This window comes from Nyctereutes procyonoides, unplaced genomic scaffold (assembly GCF_905146905.1).
Source record: "Nyctereutes procyonoides isolate TBG_1078 unplaced genomic scaffold, NYPRO_anot_genome, whole genome shotgun sequence".
Classification (NCBI taxonomy): domain Eukaryota; kingdom Metazoa; phylum Chordata; class Mammalia; order Carnivora; family Canidae; genus Nyctereutes; species Nyctereutes procyonoides.
The window spans coordinates 41,565,603-41,585,804 of record NW_026575131.1 but is presented as its reverse complement, the minus strand read 5'-3'; the positions used below and the strand labels follow the sequence as shown (position 1 = coordinate 41,585,804).

The 20,202-nt window shown below is 44.8% G+C and overlaps 1 protein-coding gene across 1 annotated transcript in view; it reads right to left on the bottom strand.

Moving 5' to 3' along the window:
• Nucleotides 1–20,202, bottom strand: part of SCAP (SREBF chaperone) — a 67,127-nt gene that overhangs the window by 27,430 nt on the left and 19,495 nt on the right. Inside the window, exon 2 of the mRNA XM_055344217.1 lies at nt 7,238–7,457. Coding sequence (XP_055200192.1) covers nt 7,238–7,359 — 122 coding nt within the window. The 5' untranslated portion in view covers nt 7,360–7,457. The remainder of the gene's footprint in view (nt 1–7,237; nt 7,458–20,202) is intronic.

Here is a 20,202-nt window from a genome sequence, read left to right as displayed (position 1 = left end):
TACCCTGATCTTACAGGGGTAAAGGAAATTAACCAGGGCTCTAAACCTCCCCTGCCTTTCCTGTCTCAGCTCCACCCATCCAGCTGCTCAGGCCAAGCACTTTGATCTTGACTCCTTTTTTTCTCATACTCCACATCTGGTCCTCAGATAATCCTGAGGGTTCTACCTTCAAAATATAGCCAGACACTGCCACGTCTTACCTCCTCCAGGCCTTCTGCTTAAACTAAGCAATCATCAACTCTCACCTGGAGCAATGCACTAGCCCAGCAAGACTACTTCTACCTCTGGTATCACTCACCTCTTAAGTATAGAACTGAAATCCCAAATCCCCACCACCACCCAGCCCACACACTTTCTGCTACCACACCTGTCCAGCCTGCTTCCCAAATGTGGCCATCCAACTCATCCCCAGAGGCTGCTGGTGCCCTCCCCTTACTTCCTGTTCTTCTGGGCATGCTGGCTCAATTTCCAACTGCTAGCACTTGCATCTCTTTCCCTGAAATTGTTCTATTGCTGTTGGAGGCCTCTCTGCCTAGGTGGTGGGAATTGATACTAGCTGGAGGCAGTCCTCAACCAGTGGTTGATGCTGTTGTATAGATCAGGATTGGCAAACTACAGCCTATGGCCCATTTCTGTGTGGTCTGGGAGCTAAGAATGGTTTTTACATATTTAAAAGGCTATTTTTTTTGATTGTTTGTTTTTTTAAAAGATTTTATTTATTTATTCATGAGAGACACACACACAGAGAGAGGGAGAATCACAAGCAGAAGGAGAAGCAGGCTCCATGCAGGGAGCCCAACGTGGGACTCGATCCCAAGTCTCCAGGATCAGGCCCTGGGCTGAAGGCGGCGTTAAACCGCTGAACCACCCAGGCTGCCCCTTAAAAGGTTATTTGAAACAAATAAATGTGGGTGCCTGGGTGGCTCAGCCGGGTAAGTATCTGCCTTTGGCTCAGGTCATGATCCCAGGGTTCTGGGATGGAGACCCACATCAGCTACCTGCTCAGCAGGGAGCCTGCTTCTCCCTCTCCCTCTGCCCCTCCCTCCTGCTTGTGCTTTCTCTCGCTCTCTCAAATGGATAAATAAAATCTTAAAACAACAAAAAAAGGAATGCCTGGGTGGCTCAGTGGTTGAGCGTCTCCCTTTAGCTCAGGTAGTGTTCTGCGGTCCTGGGATCAAGCCCTGCATCGGGCTCCGCAGAGGGAGCCTGCTTCTTTCTCTGCCTATGTCTTTGCATCTCTGTCTCTCATGAATAAATAAAATCTTTAAAAAACAAACAAACACAAAGAAAAATACATGACAGAGACCGTATGTGTCCTTACTATCTGGCGCTTAAGGGAAAGAGTCTGCTGATCCCCGGCACAGACTGTCCAACTCCCCCACATGCAGGTGGGGAGCTCTGAGATGGACGTCCTACATCGTTTCTCACCACTCCCCAGTGAGATTACACAGCTGCCTGCAGTGGGAACTTGCTGCCTGATACTCCTTCTTTCCCAGCTCACTGTTCCACCTTCTGCCAGTGCTCATTTCATCTCACACACAAGATACATGTACTCAAATCCTTGTCTTAGGGGAGCACAAACCAAAACACTCCCCCTGCCCTCCAAATGCCAACCAAATTCCTGCTTCTCCTTCAAGGCAATACTGCCTCTTTACTCCTCTGTCCTTAAGCAGGTAGGTACCTCTCCTCTGTGCTATGGCAGCAGGCTGATCCAGAGACCTGTACTCATCTGCATGATCAGATGAAAAATGTAGGTAGAGGACATGCCATTTTAGTTTCTGCATCCCCAATACTAGGCACGTGGAAGATGTTCAAAATTATTTATCTACCGGATGGTCCACACAAGGCTGCCTTCATGGGTATGCAATCCATATTGCCACACAGGACCCCATGCTCAGTCTCAGTGCTTGGGGTTTAATGCTCTTCAGTAGCAGTATGGAAATTTTAATAAATTTATCTTTAAACTTGTGTTTTGAAGTCCATTACAATGGAATGTGTGTTGAGGGTACAGGCTGTAGTTTCACCCATGGCTCCTCCTCCCTGGGACAGGTTCTTGACCACCACCAGCTCCTCTGCCCCCTCACATCCCAGGACCTGGCAGGACCTGGCTTTGCCCTCCCTATACACATAGGGATATGCTACTGCCCTCTGGTAGGCACCTGAATGTAAAAACAAGGAGGAGGGAGTTGGGGTCAGATGTGCACACCCTGTTGTGTCCTAGGGCAGGGTGAGGCATTGGCCATCCAGTAGTCCAGACTGGCAACACCATAGCACATCTAGTGGGTTTTGGCTGGGGACTTTAACCCACTGCCATGCAAGTATATTTAGGACCTTTAATGGTCCTTTCCCCTGCTTCTTGACCAAGCAGCCCTGCACTGTCCTATTGCTTGGGTCCCACAATTACGGGGATGCTCCTGGCTCTAGTCTTGTCCCTTTTCACTCCCAGTCATCAGGGACAGGGGTTCAGGAGATGCTGAAGACAAGATGGAAGCAGCAGCCACAGAAATGACACTAGGAGATATCGCCTGAAGCACCTTTCTGGAGACATCAGGGTGGGAGAGGTTTTCTCTCTTCTCTTCTCAGGGGAAAATAGTACAAGACTAGGGATAGGGTAGTGAAACACTAGAAGGTGGTATTTCTGAAATCTCTTGCTTTCTTTTGTGTTTGAGGAAATCTTGGGTGGTAAAGGAGTCTTTGATCTCCCACAGGCATTTCAGAGCTTTTCCAGAGCTTGTTTGTGAAGCCAGGAGTAACTTTTGCTGGGGGGGGAGGGGGGGGCTCGGCTTTGGTATGCTGAACAGGCCAGCATCCTGGAGCAGCTGCAGGAGCTGGTCCCTTGGGCTCTGAGGTGTAGGCTTCAGGGCAGAGCTCAGTAGTGCTTTGGGACTCGTTCTCAGCTATCCAGCCTACCTCTTCAGAACACAGTTGCAGATAGGGCTTCAATTACTTAGATTTCTTTATTGTCCACGAAGAGAATATAAATGTGTTTAGAGCTGCCACACAGGCATAGAAAAAAGAAGCCTTTAACACAAGCCCCTGTGTGCACAACCCCCCAAGAAGCCATGGTGATCTGGGGAATTTCAAGATGTGGGCAGACTCGGGGAGAGGCTAACAGGCAGAGGTCACTGCACCAGAGATGTGCACCTTAGCCTGAAGGTACTGTCCCTCCAGAGAAAATGGAAGAGGAAAGGAGCCAAGCCTGCTCTGGAATACCCACACAGGCTGCATAATTACCATCCTTCATGAGGTTTAGAATGCCCTCGTTGTGATTTAACTTGCTCTCCAAGTTAAAATCATCATCTTTGGCCATGAGCAACAGGTTGTAGAATCAACAAGGGACCCAAAGACCTTCAGGCTAAGGTCTGACCTGCACACAGGCAGGCCAGTAGCCTGGCACCCAAGCACTCTTTCGTCATCCCACGGTACACCCACCATACAACTCCACCTGGGAGCAGCAGTGCCCTCCGCCTTGCTGGGCTGCTGCTGGGGTGCACCTCGGGTGGCCTAACCTCTGGGAAATGTGAAGACACCTCTTGCCACAGTGCCTGTGTGCTACAAGTTTCATCAGCTCTCCCGAGGAAAGAGCATTCACTGACAAACAGAGCTGACAAACAGGTCTATGGCTCAGGTGGCTGCTAGGTCTGGACAGGGATATGGAGTGCAGGAATCCTTTGGGTTCAAGCTGCACAAGTACCTCATTCCAGGAACAATAAGAGGTAAGCAACTAAGTAGAATGTGGATATCTAACAAAACTACTAAAAGCTGTCTGTGACCCACACTTGGTTTTCTGCAGGCAACCTGAGGTCTGAACAAAAGCGGGGAAGACCCTGCTCTGGACAGAGAACCTTCTCAGGTTAAAGAGGAGAGGAAGGCTTGTGCCCTAGGTCCCCAATATCTGGTCTCTTAGACAAAAAGGCCCAGAATCTGTAGATTCTCTGATATAAACTTTGTCATTTTAAGAGGCTAACAGGCTTCACTGATCTGGCCTTGGATAATTTTCCCTAAGTCAATCAGATTTTAAGAAAAGTTGTTAAAAAACTCCTTTGAGATGACACGACAAGATGCTGGTTTGGGAAAATAAGCACACAGCACTAACGATGAGAGTACATAAGACTGGTTTTCCTCTTCAAAGAAAAACCTTGTGACTACAAAGACATGAGAAGACTGTAGCGCTGTCAGAGAGGGCGGGACCAGAAGAGGCAGCAGGTTCTCAGTGGGGCTCCCCGGGACACTGCCCTCCCGGTCCCTCTGCTGAGTGAGCTGATGGCCATAGCCATAAACAGGAGAGGGGGAGAGGAAGATGGCACTTATTCTTCCTACAGGGTTTGGCTCAGAGCTTCCCCCCACCACCACCCACCACCTCCCGCTGCCCTGAGAAGCCTCCCTGACATTGTCTCCCTTTGCACCAAGGCCAGGTCACAGCTGCTGGGCACAATATCCAATGGCCCTGCAACTGTCTGTTTCGGGCCCAGACCCCGCTTCTGAGAAGGATGATATGTACACCACTGGTCTGGCACGGTGCCTGGCATAGATTATTGTCACCTTTATTAAAGTGCTATGAAATTCAACTTTGTGCTCTCTCAATTTCCATTACACAAGGCGACTGCCTCAAAAAGCCTCTATGCTCTCTGTCTAGGCACAGCCTGCTGGGCCTTGCTCCGGGCCCAAATCAGCTGAGACCATCTCTCTTAGGTTTCCTGTTCAGGGAGCAAACTCCTTGCAATTAAAGCTATTGGCACTATGTGGTATTCTTCAAAAAGTTCCCATCACTTTGCTGAAGTAGAGAAAGTACAGGGCTTTCCTCAAGGACCTGTTGGTTGAAACACCACTAAAAACTTAACCAGCTCTCCATGCTAGTTTCATCATCTTTAAAAAAACTAGGACATAACCACCCCCTCCAAGGATGTCAGGCATCAAACAGAACAGTATGTGTGAGGAGGAAGCACCTGAGGACCCAGGAAGCCAGGGGTCAGGGAAGACCTGTCTTCCGTGCCTTCCCAATGGCCCAGTCCTACCCTGAGCCTCGTCCACCCCTTTCCTGGGACTGATGTTCAGCCAGGAGTACCTGTGCGATATAAGGCAGGCTTGGCTGCATCTGGACTGTGCTGGAGGTTAAATATGGTTATCATCACATCTGTCTCTTCTTCCCTTCCAGCCCATTCTAATTCACCCTGAGTCAAGAAGGGATCCTCCAAACTTGAGACCTTAGCCATCTTAGGTTTTCATACCAGAGGCCCTCACCAGAGGCCACTGGACGGTCATTAATCCAAGGACCATCTGTTCTGAAACACTTGTGTAACAGCAAATTATTCGTTCAAAGGTAAAGCCCAACTGCACCCAAGCAGCTGCTACATGTATCCCATATCTGAGGTTCAGGAAGCTGCCTGGTCTCAGCTGGCGACACCCACTCCCCAGAAGATGAATAGCAAACGGGAAACATCCTTTCCTTTTCCTGTAACTAGTTATCTTTGTGGAAGGAGAATCACAACTACCACCTCTCCAATTCAAACTGTCCACACAGCATACAAGTTTATTTCAAGGTATTCATCCATCAAGTATTTCTTACCACCTTTCCATGTGCTGAGGTGGGTACAAAGAGGCCACTGAGGAACTGAGAATGTAGTGGAGGGGAAGCTCAGTCCCCCCACACTCAACAGAAGGCCATACCAATGATAATAAACATGAGCATCTCCATGAGCTGCTGCTCTATAAATCAGAATAAAAGAGAAAACACTTTTAGCTGAGACACAGTAGAGTTTCAGGGATATTTTCAAGAAACACAGTCTAGTGGTTCTGGGCACGTGATCCCAGGCCTGGAGACTCTGTTCGATATACAAATTCTTGGGCCCATCCCAGACCTGATGAATGAGAAACTCTGCGGGTAGGCCCAGCAGTCCATGTTGTGCAGTGTCTCCAGGTGATTCTGTTGCTAGCTCAGGTTTGAGAACCACTGACTTATTACATATACCAGGCCTAGAAAAGTGTGATTTTGAAGGACAGAGATGACTTTTAAAAAGTATGATCTTGAGAGATTTTGAAAGATAATTAACTTAGAGAAAAAAACAGACGCAAGAGCTGGGTTCTACTAATATATCTCCTATAGGATGTAGCCATGTCTTATCTTTTACAACACAATTTAGCAAAATTTAAACATCAGTACAAATACACTGAGCCAAAGCAAGGACGGTCAGGGTGACAGAGTGCCATGAGGGCAGGCACCAGAATCCCTAGGCCTAGACTGAAAGTCCAGTGTCCCTGCTTACTAACTATGTAGATCACACAAGGTTCCAAAATCCTCCATTCTCCTTTGGTTAAATGGAAATATAACTGGACTGTTTCCCAAGATTATTATGAGGACTGATGAGGTTAATTGTATGCCTGAAGCACCCAGCAGGAAATTCTCCAGATACTCATCTTTCTTAGTCCTAATTAGAGAAGAACTTGGAAGCGTTAACAACTCAACAGTGAGCTCAGTCCTGAACCACCCTCCTTCCAGCACTGAATACATCTAACAAACTTCAGATGTACAAAGAATGTGGAAACCAGAATGCTTTCCAGAGGCAAGGATAACACAGTGGGCTCTTTTCATGGCTGTTAGTGTTTTGGAGCCAAAAACGGCCGCCAGATAGCCTCTTACACCAAGCCTGCCCTTTTACAATGTCATTGTCGGCCATAGCCTCATGAAGTCCTCTAACAGACAGACAGACATGACCCGAAGGCAGCTACAGCAGGCACAACCACAGGCTCCAAGAATCAGCAAGAAGTCAGAAAGAGGCTCCTGGTGAACACAAGGAAATGACCAGAGAGCAGAGAACTTGGGTGAGCCTGCATGAGGGTGTCCAAAGAATTGTTCCAATGGATTTTGTTTTACAACACTTAAGTGCTGTCATCCAGGTACCAAAATGAAACTGTCAACTGTTGAGAAGGAATATTAAAAAATCATGCCTTTCAATTATCTTGCAGTTTCTTAGAAGCATCTAAACATTATTCTGAAATAGATTCCTAGTGATGTGAACAAATCTGCTGACTCTCTAAGTTGGGGCCAGCCTGGGCTGTTTCAGTTTAGTGGCTAAACACCCCAGGCCTAGAGCTCTCCATTCAGCAGCTCCAGTGAGCCCCCAGTTCCACTGTGTAAGAAGTATACACAGTCTGAGAGTTACAGAGTAGTCAGGATTAGGAAGCCTACTGCCCCAACACAGTGGCCCACCAAATCCAGGGCAACTCAGAAGAACCATACCAGCAGGCTAAGATGCAGAGCCCCGTGAAGAGGATGATAGGGATGGGGTAGGATGCGCAGAGCAGCCCATGGTTGTAGAAGGCCTGAGATATCTTCTCACGAAGCCTTTCAGTCAGGGTCATCCTCAGTTGAAGTCACCTTGCTGCCATCCCGGAAAGTGACCATGGATCAGCCTGGTGTGCGCTGGACAGCACCGACAGTGGACACCATCTGCAGGTACCTGACAAGGGAAAAAATTCAATGAGTGCTGGTTCTGCACCCTGGGGCTGCTGGGGAAGGCAGCTGTGATGTGTGGCTGGTGATGTGATTCAGGATGCCTACATGCAGGATCTGGAGCCATCACCCCCCCCACACACACACACACACACACCTCTCTGGTCAGCTCTTAGTTTCTGTGGGCAGTTTTTCAGTCTAACCAAAGAGGCCAAAAACTGCCCCTCCAGCACTGATAACACAATCTTAACCCTCTTCCATACAGACATTTTTTTTCTTTTTTTTTTTTAAGATTTGAGAGAGCAAGCATGCACATGAAGGAGAGAGAGCATGGGCGTGGGGAGGGATGGAGAGAGAAAAGCAGACTCCTCACCAAGCGGGGAGCCAGATGCAGGGCTCAATCCCTGTATCCCAGGATCACAACCTGAGCTGAAGAGAGACACCTGATGAGGCCAACCAGGCACCCCCATGCAGGCATTTTTCAAAGACCACTCCCTCAAGTGGGCACTGTTCCCACAGGTGGCACAAGAAAGCACACCTGAGGGACAGACATCCCTGTCAGCTGCTCCTTGATAGAGGGGCTTTCTGGGCCTCCTCCCCATCTTTCTCTGGGCACAGGCCAGATGGACAGAGATCCTTGGGGAAAGACTTTACACAGGGCTGATGCCTCAAAAAACACAGTCTTGCACAGTGTTTCATTGGTAAAGAATGTTCAGTGGAGTCAGCCTCTAACATACAAACAGCCAAAAAGCCCCAGCCTCTGACAGAAATCAAATTTCAGCATGGCAGCAGCATCAGGTGGAAGCTATTGTTCCTGAAGAGGTAGCTGTTCCCGGGACGAAACCATGCTGCAGCCTGCTCAGCACCTGTGTCCTTCATGGCGCAGAGGAGCTTCCTCTTTCCCTAGGATTGGGCCTGGACAGGCTGTCAGCCCAGATGCTCCTCCCTGACCCACACCAGGCCAGTTGGGCCTCTGTCCCTGGACTTGGACTTCTAAGAGAAAGAAGCAGGAAGTGGATGTAGTGGAGCTTATTCAACTCCTAGAGGTTCCTGCTCCCAAGATCATGGCTCCTCTGACACCAGCCCTTTCTGAAGACAAGGCTCAGCAGCTTTTCCTTCTAGCCTGTGAGCCATCCCATATCCTTCCAATAAATCCTCTTTCCGCTGGTGTCAGCCAAAAGTAACTTCTGTTGCTTCTAAGTAGAAAACCTTAAACCAATAAAATCAGAATAGAAAACTCTAGCAGAAGGCCCTGGGATCTAGAATTCCCTTCCTCACTGAGCTTGCCAATATTACCCATGTATAAACCCACTTTTCCTGCTCCATGTTGCTGTTTTCTTTGGTCTGTGTTACAGGGAACGTGCCGGGACTTTTGTCTTGGCTTGATCAGGCTCACTGATGGAAACCTAGGTAGGCCAAAGAAGAAACTCTTCAGCAGCATCAAGACCAGAAAGAAGCAAAAGGAGTCACAGCACAGCCAATTCACAAGAAGATGTATGTATGGCTACCACTCCTTCTACCACCTTCTTGGAAACACAAGCATTCAATGCATATGCAATTTTCTGGTCCAGCAGCCTACTAAGGAAATACAAAGAACCCTCTGGGGGTCAACTCAACAGGCTACTGATAGAGGAGCCAGCAGGTGGCAGGTCCAGCCAGCATAGGAGTTTGTGGTAGCTCAACCATTCATAAGGCTTGCCCAGAGCATGGCAGGTTAAAGAGGTCTCTAGCAGAGCACCCACAGCGGGCAACCCGCAATAGTTCTCCACCCAAAGTACACAAGGACTCTGGGAGGCAATGTTTCTGCTCCAGTGCCCTGGCCCTCCATCCTGCCCCCGGGGTGTGGGTAGTGAAACAAACACTAATGAGATGTACACCTGCAGGGAGAGAGACACTATCACAAGGATCCCTGAAGACTGAGGCCATAAACCAACTGTGCCTCTTCCAAGCTCAGTCCTCTGACAAGTCTCACAACCCTTCCCTTAAGTGTTGCAAAACTAAGCCCTCCAGAAAATTGATTTTGTAATCCCAATCTCCTTCTCTACCTCCTCTGCACACACATTGGCAATACAGGAGGGGGAGGAGCCCCACCTTTGTAGTCCAGCTCTTATAAGTGGAACTAAGGAGAGAAGAACTATCTAACTCACTTGCAGTTTGCAGCAAGCATAACTTTTTCTGACATGATCTTAGTTAATTTCAGCTTCCTCTGATCTTAATATTATCAGTTATACTAATTGTTAACATTAACAGCACCTGGAAAACAAAGCAAAAAAAAAAATCCCAAATTCTAGTTTATTACACAATCAACCCACCTGAACCGTCCAAAAGGAGACATACCTTATTCATCTCTACTCTACTGTACACATTTTACTGCGAACCTACTCCAAAGCAAAATTTACACAACTTAATCCAAAAACCTGTTTTTCTTACATTGCCTCATACTTATAGGTTTCTTCAGATCAAAATCTACAGCTCTGCTTCCTGAATTTAAAGAGACACAACAGGGCAGCCCGGGTGGCTCAGTGGTTTAGCGCCGCCTTCAGCCCAGGGTGTGATCCTGGAGACCCAGGATTGAGTCCCACATTGGGCTTCCTGCATGGGGCCTGCTTCTCCCTCTGCCTGTGTCTCTGCCTCTCTCTCTCTGTCTCTCGTGAATAAGTAAGTAAAATATTTTTTTAAAAAATAAAAAGACACAACATGTGGAAGGGATGGAGGCCTGGGAGGCCTAAGTGGACATTACATAAAAATGTAGACAATCCTGCCACCCCATTATAAGCAAAAGCAAAGAAGAGGGGATCCCTGGGTGGCTCAGCGGTTTAGCGCCTGCCTTTGGCCCAGGGCGCCATCCTGAAGTCCTGGGATCGAGTCCCACCATTGGGCTCCCGGCATGGAACCTGCTTCTCCCTCTGCCTGTGACACACTCTGCCTCTCTCTCTCTCTCTCTATCATAAATAAATAATTCTTAAAAAAAAAAAAGCAGAGAAGATTGTTACTAGACACCTAAATTATTGACCTGCCCACATAAAGAAAAAAACTCCTAGAACCAGTCAGAACAGCCTGAGGAATTCTATAGAGGACAAGCCCAGATCAAACCAGACACTCTGGCTCAGAAAATAAAGGGCACTAGGAATGGAATGTGTCTGTGAGGAGACACTAAGGAGGCGGCTCATCCTACTTTGTCATCAGCTTTCTTGAGGTGCCCACAGTTCTGAATCAGCCTCAGATGAGAAAATACATGTGAAAACTTCAGAAAAATCCAAATACATACAACATATTATCATAAGACTTAAAAAAAAAAGATGATTATCTTTTTGTGCCTATATTCACCAAACATTCAACATTTAAAATCCTCTTCAACCGGATGCCTGGGTGGCTCAGTGGTTGAGCATCTGCCTTCAGCTCACGGCGGGAACCCGGAATTCTGGAATCCTATGGAGCCTGCTTCTCTTCCCTTGCCTATGTCTCTGCTTCTCTCTCTGTGTCTCTCATGAATAAATAAGATCTTATAAAAATAAAAATAAAATAAAATTCTCTTCAATCACCTCACACATATTAAGAATCAATCAAGAAAAATAAATGTGCCAAAGACACAACAGAGGTGGGGGGCGGGGACAGAAAAAAAGAGGTAAAAAAACTATATAGACTACAGGCTCTGTCCCACAGCTTTCCAGGATCATTTGTTGAAAATACTCACCATCTACCCCAAGGTTCAGCCGCAATGGACCTATCATGCTTGTTTTTGTTTTTGTTTTTTTAAGATTTTATTTATTCATGAGAGACACAGAGTGACAAGAGAGGCAGAGACACAGGCAGAGGGAGAAGCAGGCTCCATGCAGGGAGCCTGACGTGGGACTTGATCCCGGGTCTTCAGGATCATGCCCTGGGTCAAAGGCAGTGCTAAACCACTGAGCCACCCGGGCTGCCCTCATGCTTGTTTTTAACTACAAAGTTTACTGACTATCCCATTTCTTTGGAATAAATGCCTAGAAGTGAAACTGCTAAGTAGTATGGTATGTTGACGTTTTCTAAGAAACTCCCAAAATATTTTCTAGAGGGCCTGTACCATTTTATATTGCCATCAGCAGCATATGATGTTATGTTTCTTCTCATCTGCCATCATTTGGTATTTCCACTATTTTTTATTTTGGCTATGCTAACAGGTGTGTACTGATAATTAACAGGGTCTTAAACTGTATTTCCCTAATGACTAGTTGATAACATGTGCATGTCTGCCACCTGTCTGTGTATGCCTTAAGATGTTACATATATGAGATCACGTCATTTTCAAGTAGAGTTAGTTTAACTGCTTCTTTTCTAATCTGGATACTTCTTTTTGTTTTTCTTATAAAACTGTCTTGGCTAGAACTTCCAGTACAATGTTGAACTGCAGTGGTGAGAATGAATCCTCAACTTATTCCTGAGTTTAGGAAGAGAACATTCAGTCTTTCACCATTAAATATGGTATTACATGGAAGTTTTTCATAGATGCCTTTACCAGGCTAAGAGAGATCCCTTCTATTCCTAGTTAAAGGTTTGTTTGTTTGTATTTTGCAGAGTTTTTTGGGGGGAGGGGGCACACAAAGGGAGAGGGAGAGAGAGAATCTGACGCAGGTTCCATGCTCAGTGCAGAGCCCAATGTGGGGCTTGATCTCACAACCCCAGGATCATGACCTGAGCCGAAATCAAGAGTCAGATGCTTAACTGACTGATGCACCCAGGCATCCTAAGAGTTTTTATTTTTAATTAGTTTTACTTTTCAAGTGGGAAATTTTAAAATCAACTCAATTTCTTTCCCTGTTTCCTGCTATTCAGATTTTCTATTTCTTCTTGGGGTACCTGGGTAGCTCAGTTATGTATCCTACTCTTGTTTTCAACCCAGGTCATGATCTCAGGGTTGTGAAATCAAGCCCTGCATCAGGCTCTGTGCTGGGCGTGAAGCCTGCTGGGGATTCTCTCTCTTCCTTTCCCTCTGCTCTTTGTTCACGACCCCTCTTCTCTCTCCCTCCCTAAAAAAAGGGGGGGAAATTTCTAATTTTTAAAAGATCTTATTTATTTTAGACAAAAAGATCAAGGGAGGGGGGGAGGCACCCCTCTAGATCTTCTCTAGTAAGTTTTCTTAGTTTGTATGTTTCTTAGTTTGTATGACCTGTCGTTTCATCTAAGCTAATTTATCAGTATCATATTTACTGTTCATAGCATTTCCTTACAATCATTTCTGTTTAGGTAATTTCCCTACTTTCATTAATAATTCTAGTAATCTGGGGCACCTGGGTGGCTCAGTGGTTGAGTGTCTGCCTCCGGCTCAGGGCGTGATCCTGGAGTCCCGGGATCGAGTCCCTCTGCCTGTGTCTCTGCCTCTCTATATCTCTCAAGAATAAATAAAGTCTTAAAAAAATAATTCCAGTAATCTGAATCTTATTTTCTTGGTCATTCTGGCTAAAGGCTTGCCAATTTTGTTGATCTTTTAAAAGAATCAATTTTTGGTTTCACTTACTCTGATTTTTCTATTCTCTATTCATTTGTTTCTACTCTAGTCTTTATTCTTTTCTTCCTTCTGTTTGCCTTGGGTTTATTGTGTTCTTCCCGTTCTAGTTTCTGAAAGCAGTTAATCGCTGAGGTTACTGACTTGATATCTTCCTTCTTTCTTCATACAAGCATTTACAGCTATAAATCCTCACCAAATACTTTAGCTGCATTCCATAAGTTGCCATATGTTGTGATTTTTGTTTTCTCATTTCTCTTGTGCCTTCTTCTTTGATCCAGGGGGTATTCAGGAATTGCTGAGATTTCCTTATATTCTTTTGATAGGAGTCTCCATATGATATTTCTTTTTAAAAGATTTTTAAAATTTATTCATGAAAGACACACAGAGAGAGAGAGAGAGAGGCAGAGACACAGGCAGAGGGAGAAGCAGGCTCCATGCAGGGAGCCCGATGTGGGACTCGATCCCAGGTCTCCAGGATTAGGTCTCCGGCTGAAGGCGGCTCTAAACCACTGAGCCACCCAGGCGTCCCTGATATGTTGTTTAGAAATATTTTCTCCCACTCTGTAGCTTTTCCCACTCCCACTCTTTTTAATTCTTTCCACAAACACTTTGACAGAGTCAAAGTTTCTAATTTCGATGAAGTCTAGTTTACCCATTTTTTTCTTTTATGGATCTTGCTTTACTTATCGTCTATAAAATTCCTTTCACCAAGCCGTACTTCTGAAAATTTTCTGATGTTTTTCTCCTAACACTTTTTATACTTTTACATCTGAATCTATGACCATTTGAGTTACTCTTTGTATAAGATGTGAAGCATAGAAAAAAAAAAAAAAAGATGTGAAGCATAGGCCTAGGTTTGTTCTTTTTCCACCCTCTCTATGGATATCGAATCGTTCCAGCACCAACTGTTGAAAAGACCACCCTTCCTCCACTGAATTGCTTTGGCACATCTTAGTCTATTTGAGCTTCTGTAACAAAAATACCATGCACTGGGTGACTTAAACAACATACATTTATCTTTCACAGTTCTGGAAGCTGGGAAATCCAAGATCAATGACCCTAGCTGATTACATTTCTGGGGAGTGTCCACTTCCTGGTTCACAGATGGCCATCTTCTCACTGTGTCCTCACATGGCAAAAAGGAGAATCAGAGCTCTCTGGGGTCCTTTTATGAGGGCATGGATCCCATTCATGAGGGTTCCATCCCCATGGCCTAACCACCTCCCAAAGTTCCCCACTTTCTAGTAGCAGCCCACTGGGCTTAAGATTTTAACATGTGAATTTGGGGGAGTTACAAACATTCAGTCAAAAAGCAGTTGGCTCTACTTGCATGGATCTATTTCTGGGTTTCCTATTCTGTTCCTGTGATTTCCATGTCTATCTCTCTCCACCAATACTATAGTCTTGATTACTACAGCTATAAAATAAGCCCTGAAATAGGTACTGTAATTCCTCCCATTTAAAACTGTTTTATCTAAAGTGTTTTTTTGTGGATTCCTTGGGATGTTCTAAATGGATATGTCATCTGCAAATTTCTTCCTTTCCATAATTTCCTCCAACAGTTTTCTGTACCACTCCATCACCTCTCTTTTTGGGATTTCGGTAATATGAAAGCTAAGCTCTGTGTTATTGTTCCATAACTCCCTACAGCTCTGTGTACTCTTCTTCAGTTTAATTCCTGCTAGGTTGGACTGGTTCATTCTCACTGCTCTCTGTCTTCAAGTTAACAGACTCTTCAGTTACCTCCACTCTGTTACTGAGGTCATTTGATAAATTTTTCATTTAGCTTAAGTTGTAAATTTTCCAACCTTAAATATCTAATTTTCCATTTGTTTCAAGAGTGTTCACTCTTACTTCTTAAAAAGAGGTTTTAATTATATTTTAACTATACTTTCTACCTTAAAGTTTTTGATAATCCAAATACCTATATCGTGTCATAGTTACCATCTGTTGACTGTCCTTTCCCCTTAGGACACAGTAAGATTTTCCTCATTCTTCATATGTGGAGCAATTTTCAATTTCTGGATATTATGCTATGTTTATCTGAATCTTGTTTAGGTGAAATGGAAAATGTTGGATTTTTGTTCATTTTAACAATAATTAACTTGATTAGGTCCAATTCCACAAGTTCCTATCCATCTTTTGTAGGCTGTGATCCAATGTAAGTGTAGTTTTCACAGCTCTTGTACTATTTTGATCTGTCCCAGGCACATCATGCAGTGGCAGCAGAGGACTTGGGCAGTAGTCTACTCCACAGTTGAGTCTTAAAGGCTCTTGGTATGCTGTTTAGGGTCAGATACATGCATGCTATTTCAAAGGAGATCCTAGGAGTTCATACATAATACTCTGGGTTTCCTTTGTTGAGTTCCTTCCTCTCTGCAATCTTCCTGACACCTTCCAGTGCCCAGGGGCTCCTTTCCCAGTCTTCTGGCTAGAAAGGAAAAGCTTAGTTTCTCTGTTGAGCACCTCCCACAGCAGTGACTGCCTCTAGGGTAAAGTGGTGAGAGGAGAGAGAGAGAAAAAAAAAATTAAGTGAATCTCTCTCCATGCTCTTGGGACCATAATCCCTCCAAACAAAAGGATTCCTCTCCCATCTGGCTGCCAATGTCACTACTGCCTCCACTGCTACAGAATTTCATGTGGGCCAGGGCAGGAGAAAGGGGAGAAGCATGGGGAAGCAATCAAAAAACAAGAGCTTCTCTTCCTCCATCTCTACTCCCTAACCCATAGGAATACCCTTTCCTACTCCCAAGACTAGAAAGAGAAGGGTTCTCTTGAACCTTCTTCTGTCTACACCCAGTGCCCAGTTCCAGTATTTTGTTACCTTTGAGTCCAGGCTCGAATGTCCATCTACTATCATTTATCTTTCAGGGTACTCAGCTGATCCAAGCAGTCAGTCCAGGGATTTTATTTGTATTCAGTCAGAGACAAAGGGTAGAATGTGCTTACCACATCTTGACCAGAATCAGAAACTTTTCATTTCTTGATGTAAATATTTTCCTAAATTCCTGGATTTTTTTTGCCATTAAAGAAACTTAATGGCTATCCTACCCGTTAGCACCTTTCTGTAATCATATCATCCTTCCATTGAGAGAAGTATGCAATGCATATACTTTTTACAAGTTTAACAAGTTTTCCACACAGAATATGTGTTATTTTTACAGTCTGAAATAATGAAATAAGGGTTATAGGCAAAAAATGCACATCAGGAGAATGGAAGGAAATTTTTTTTTTAAAGATTTATTCATTCATTCAGAGAGAGCGAAGAGAGAGGCAGAGACACAGGCAGAGGGAGAAGCAGGCTCCATGCAGGAAGCCCGATGTGGGACTCGATCCCGGGTCTCCAGGATCACACCCCAGGCTGCAGGCGGCGCTAAACTGCTGCGCCACAGGGGCTGCCCAGGAAATGTTAATACTGGTTGTTCGTCTTCATGTGGTTATGAGATATGTGAAGATATATTTTAAGTCAACTTTCTGTACTTTTACATTTTTTATGAGTACTGCCTTTTTTAAATACAATCTTTAAATTTAGCATAAAATATTGCAGAAAAGTATACAAATTTTATAAGCATACAGTTCCATGAAATTAAACACAACCATTTAACCTAAACATCACTCACATCAAGAATTAAGAGCATTACCCCAAAGTTCTCCATTACCAGCCACAATAGTGATTGCTTTTCCATTGTAAAAGTTGTACATGCGGATTTATATTTAAATAGTACCAGAATGTATTTCTGATTTTAGTTACTGTGATGCTTATCTCTTTATATATTGTCAACATTTATGTTTACTTCTTAAATTGTTTTAAAAAATCTGTACATTTTGTATAGGTTGCTTCTAAATGGTTTTTTTTTTTTAATTTCTTATTTATTTATGATAGTCACACAGAGATAGAGAGAGAGAGAGGCAGAGACACAGGCAGAGGGAGAAGCAGGCTCCATGCACCGGGAGCCCGACGTGGGATTCGATCCCGAGTCTCCAGGATTGCGCCCTGGGCCAAAGGCAGGCGCCAAACCGCTGCGCCACCCAGGGATCCCCTGGTTGCTTCTAAAACACAATAACCATTTAAAAAGCATTTGGAGGGATGCCTGGGTGGCTCAGCGGTTGAGTGCTTGCCTTTGGTCCAGGGCATGATCCTGGGGTCCTGGGATCGAGTCCCACATTGGGCTCCCTGCATGGAGCCTGCTTCTCCCTCTGCCTGTGTGTGTGTGTCTCTCCCTGTGTCTCTCATGAATAAATAAATAAAATCTTTAAAAAAAAATAAAAATAAAAAAAAATAAAAAGCATTTGGAGGGGGTGCCTGGGTGACTCAGTAGGTTAAGCGGTTAAGTATCTGCCTTCAGCTCAGGTTATAATCACAGGGTCCTGGGATCAAGCCAAGAGTCTGTATCCCTGCTCATTGCGGAACCTGCTTCTACCTCTCCATCTGCCGTTCCCCTTGCTTATTCTCTCTTGCTCTCTCTCTCTCTCTCTGTCAAATAAATAAATAGCACTCAGAGGGGTGCCTGGATGGTTCAGCCAGTTAAGCATCTGACTTCTAAAAACTTTTTTAAATTTAATTCAATTTAGTTAATGTATAGTCTATTATTAGATTCAGGGGTAGAATTCAATGATTCATCAATTGCATATAACACCCAGTGCTCATTATATCAGTGCTCTCCTTAATGCGCATCACCCGGTTACCCCATCCCCCCACCAACCTCTCCTCCAACAATCCTCAGTTTGTTTCCTAGATTAATACTCTCCTGGTATGCCTCCCTCTCTGTTCTCAACTTATTTTACTTTTCCTTCCCTTCCCCTATGTTCATCTGTTTTATTTTTTTGATCTCAGAGTGTGAGTTGCTGGGTGTGGAGTCCACTTGAAAAAACAAAAAGATAAAAAGCATTTGGAATATCTGATAATACAACTGTCATTCACTGGGAAAGCATCAGGATCCCCAGCAAGCTGACAGAGAAGGTATTTTTCTCCCAAGGCCAGTCCATCAAGGCTAGAGAAGGTGACTACTTCTTCAAGCAAACACAGCAACATAAGACATCCAGGAACATGAAATCAAGAAAACAAGACATCACCAAAGGAACACAGTAATTTTCCAGTAACTGACCCCAAAGAAATGGAGACCTGCAATCTACTTACTAAAGAATTCAGCCAGGGAAACAGAAAGACAATTCAATGAAATCAGTAAACAATACAAAAAATGAGAAGTTTAGCAGAAAGATAGAAATTATAAAAAAGATCCAAACAGAAATCCTGGAAGTGAAGAATGTAATGAGTGAAATGAAAAATGCAGTAGAGGGCACCAACAGCAGACATGATTAAAGCAGATGAAAGAATCTGTGAAGTCATAGGTCACTTGAAATTATCCAAAGAACAAAGAGAAAATAACAAAAAAGATTGAAGAAAGCCCATGTGAATTATAAGGAGAAACTATTTAAGCATTGCTGGCATCCCAGAAGGAAAAGAGAAGGAAAAAGGACAGAAAGCTTATTTAAGGAAATAATGGGTGAGGCCTTCCCAAGTCTGGGGAGAGATTTAACATCCATATTCATAAAGCTCATAAGTCCCCAAAAAGGTCTTCTCCAAGACACACTATAATAACGCCATCTAAAATCAAAGAGAGAGGGGATCCCTGGATGGCTCAGCGGTTTAGTGCCTGCCTGCCTTTGGCCCAGGGCGCGATCCTGGAGTCCCAGGATCTAGTCCCATGTTGGGCTCCTGGCATGGAGACTGCTTCTCCCTCCTCCTGTGCCTCTGCCTCTCTCTCTATGTCTATCATAAAATAAATAAATAAATATTTAATAAATAAATAAATAAATAAATCAAAGAGAGAATTTTTAAAGCAGGAAGAAAACAAAAATTCTTCACATATAAGGGAACCCCCATAAGGTTATCAGTGGATTTCTCAGCACAAACACTACAGTTCAGGGGATCCCTGGGTGGCTCAGAGGTTTAGCGCCTGCCTTTGGCCCAGGGCGCGATCCTGGAGTCCTGGGATGGAGTCCCACGTCGGGCTCCCGGCATGGAGCCTGCTTCTCCCTTTGCCTGTGTCTCTGCCTCTCTCTCTCTCTCCAGGTCTATCATAAATAAATAAATAAACAAACAAATCTATCTATCTATTTATCTTAAAAAAAAAACAAAAACACTACAGTTCAAGAGAGTGAGATGATGTATTCAAAGTGATGTAAGAGGGCACCCCCGGTGGCGCAGCGGTTTAGCGCCGCCTGCAGCCCGGGGTCTGATCCTGGAGACCCAGAATCGAGTCCCGCGTCAGGCTCCCTGCATGGAGCCCACTTCTCCCTCTGCCTGTGTCTCTGCCTCTCAGTCTCTCTCTCTCTCTCTCTGAATAAATAAATTTAAAAAAATGTTTTATAAACAAACAAAAAAAAAAAAAAACCGATGTAAGAGGGCAGGCTGGGTGGCTCAGCGGTTTAGTGCCACCTTCAGCCCAGGGTGCGATCCTGGAGACCTGGGATTGAGTCCCACATCGGGCTCACTGCATGGGGCCTGCTCCTCCCTCTGCCTGTGTCTCTGCCTCTCTCTCTGTGTCTCTCATGAATAAATAAATAAAATCTTAAAAAACAAAAACAAAGCGCTATAAGAGACTGATTGAGGAAGATGACGGTGGAGTAGGGAGGGCCACAGGCTGGCCTTGTCTCACAAATACAACTAGATAACTATCAAACTATCCTCCATACCCCAGAAATTTATCTGAAGACTGACAGGAGAAACTCCAAAACTAAAGATAGAGAAGAGGCCATATCAAAGAAGGTAGGAAATGCAGAGATGCAGTTTGGGAAAGAAATGGATACTACATTGGCTACTGCAGTAGGGAGGCTACTGCAGTAGGGAGGGAGCCACAGCTGAGAAGGGCAAGAGACAGAGTAGCACACAGAGGAGTGCATAGGGAAAACAAATCCCCAGAGCAATTGCCTTGGAAAGCAAAAGGACCCAAATTTCGAATCTCCTGAGTTCTTCCAACCACTGGGGCTTGAAGCATGCTTGGCTGTGGGAGAGCTAAGAAGACACTGCAGCTGCTCTCGGAGAAAAGGCAGGGCAAATAGCCTGCAGGCATATAGTGTAGAGACAGTAATCTGAAGAGGGTCTAGGACACAGAGTGGGGAGGTTAGTTGCTTATCTGGGAACATGTCCCCAAGAGGCAGTGTTCACAGAGAGACACTCCTTCCCTCCCACTTGCCCCCCACACCACACCAACAAAGTAACTGGACAGTGCCATTTCCCTCCTCCACCCCTCAGTGTAAACACAAA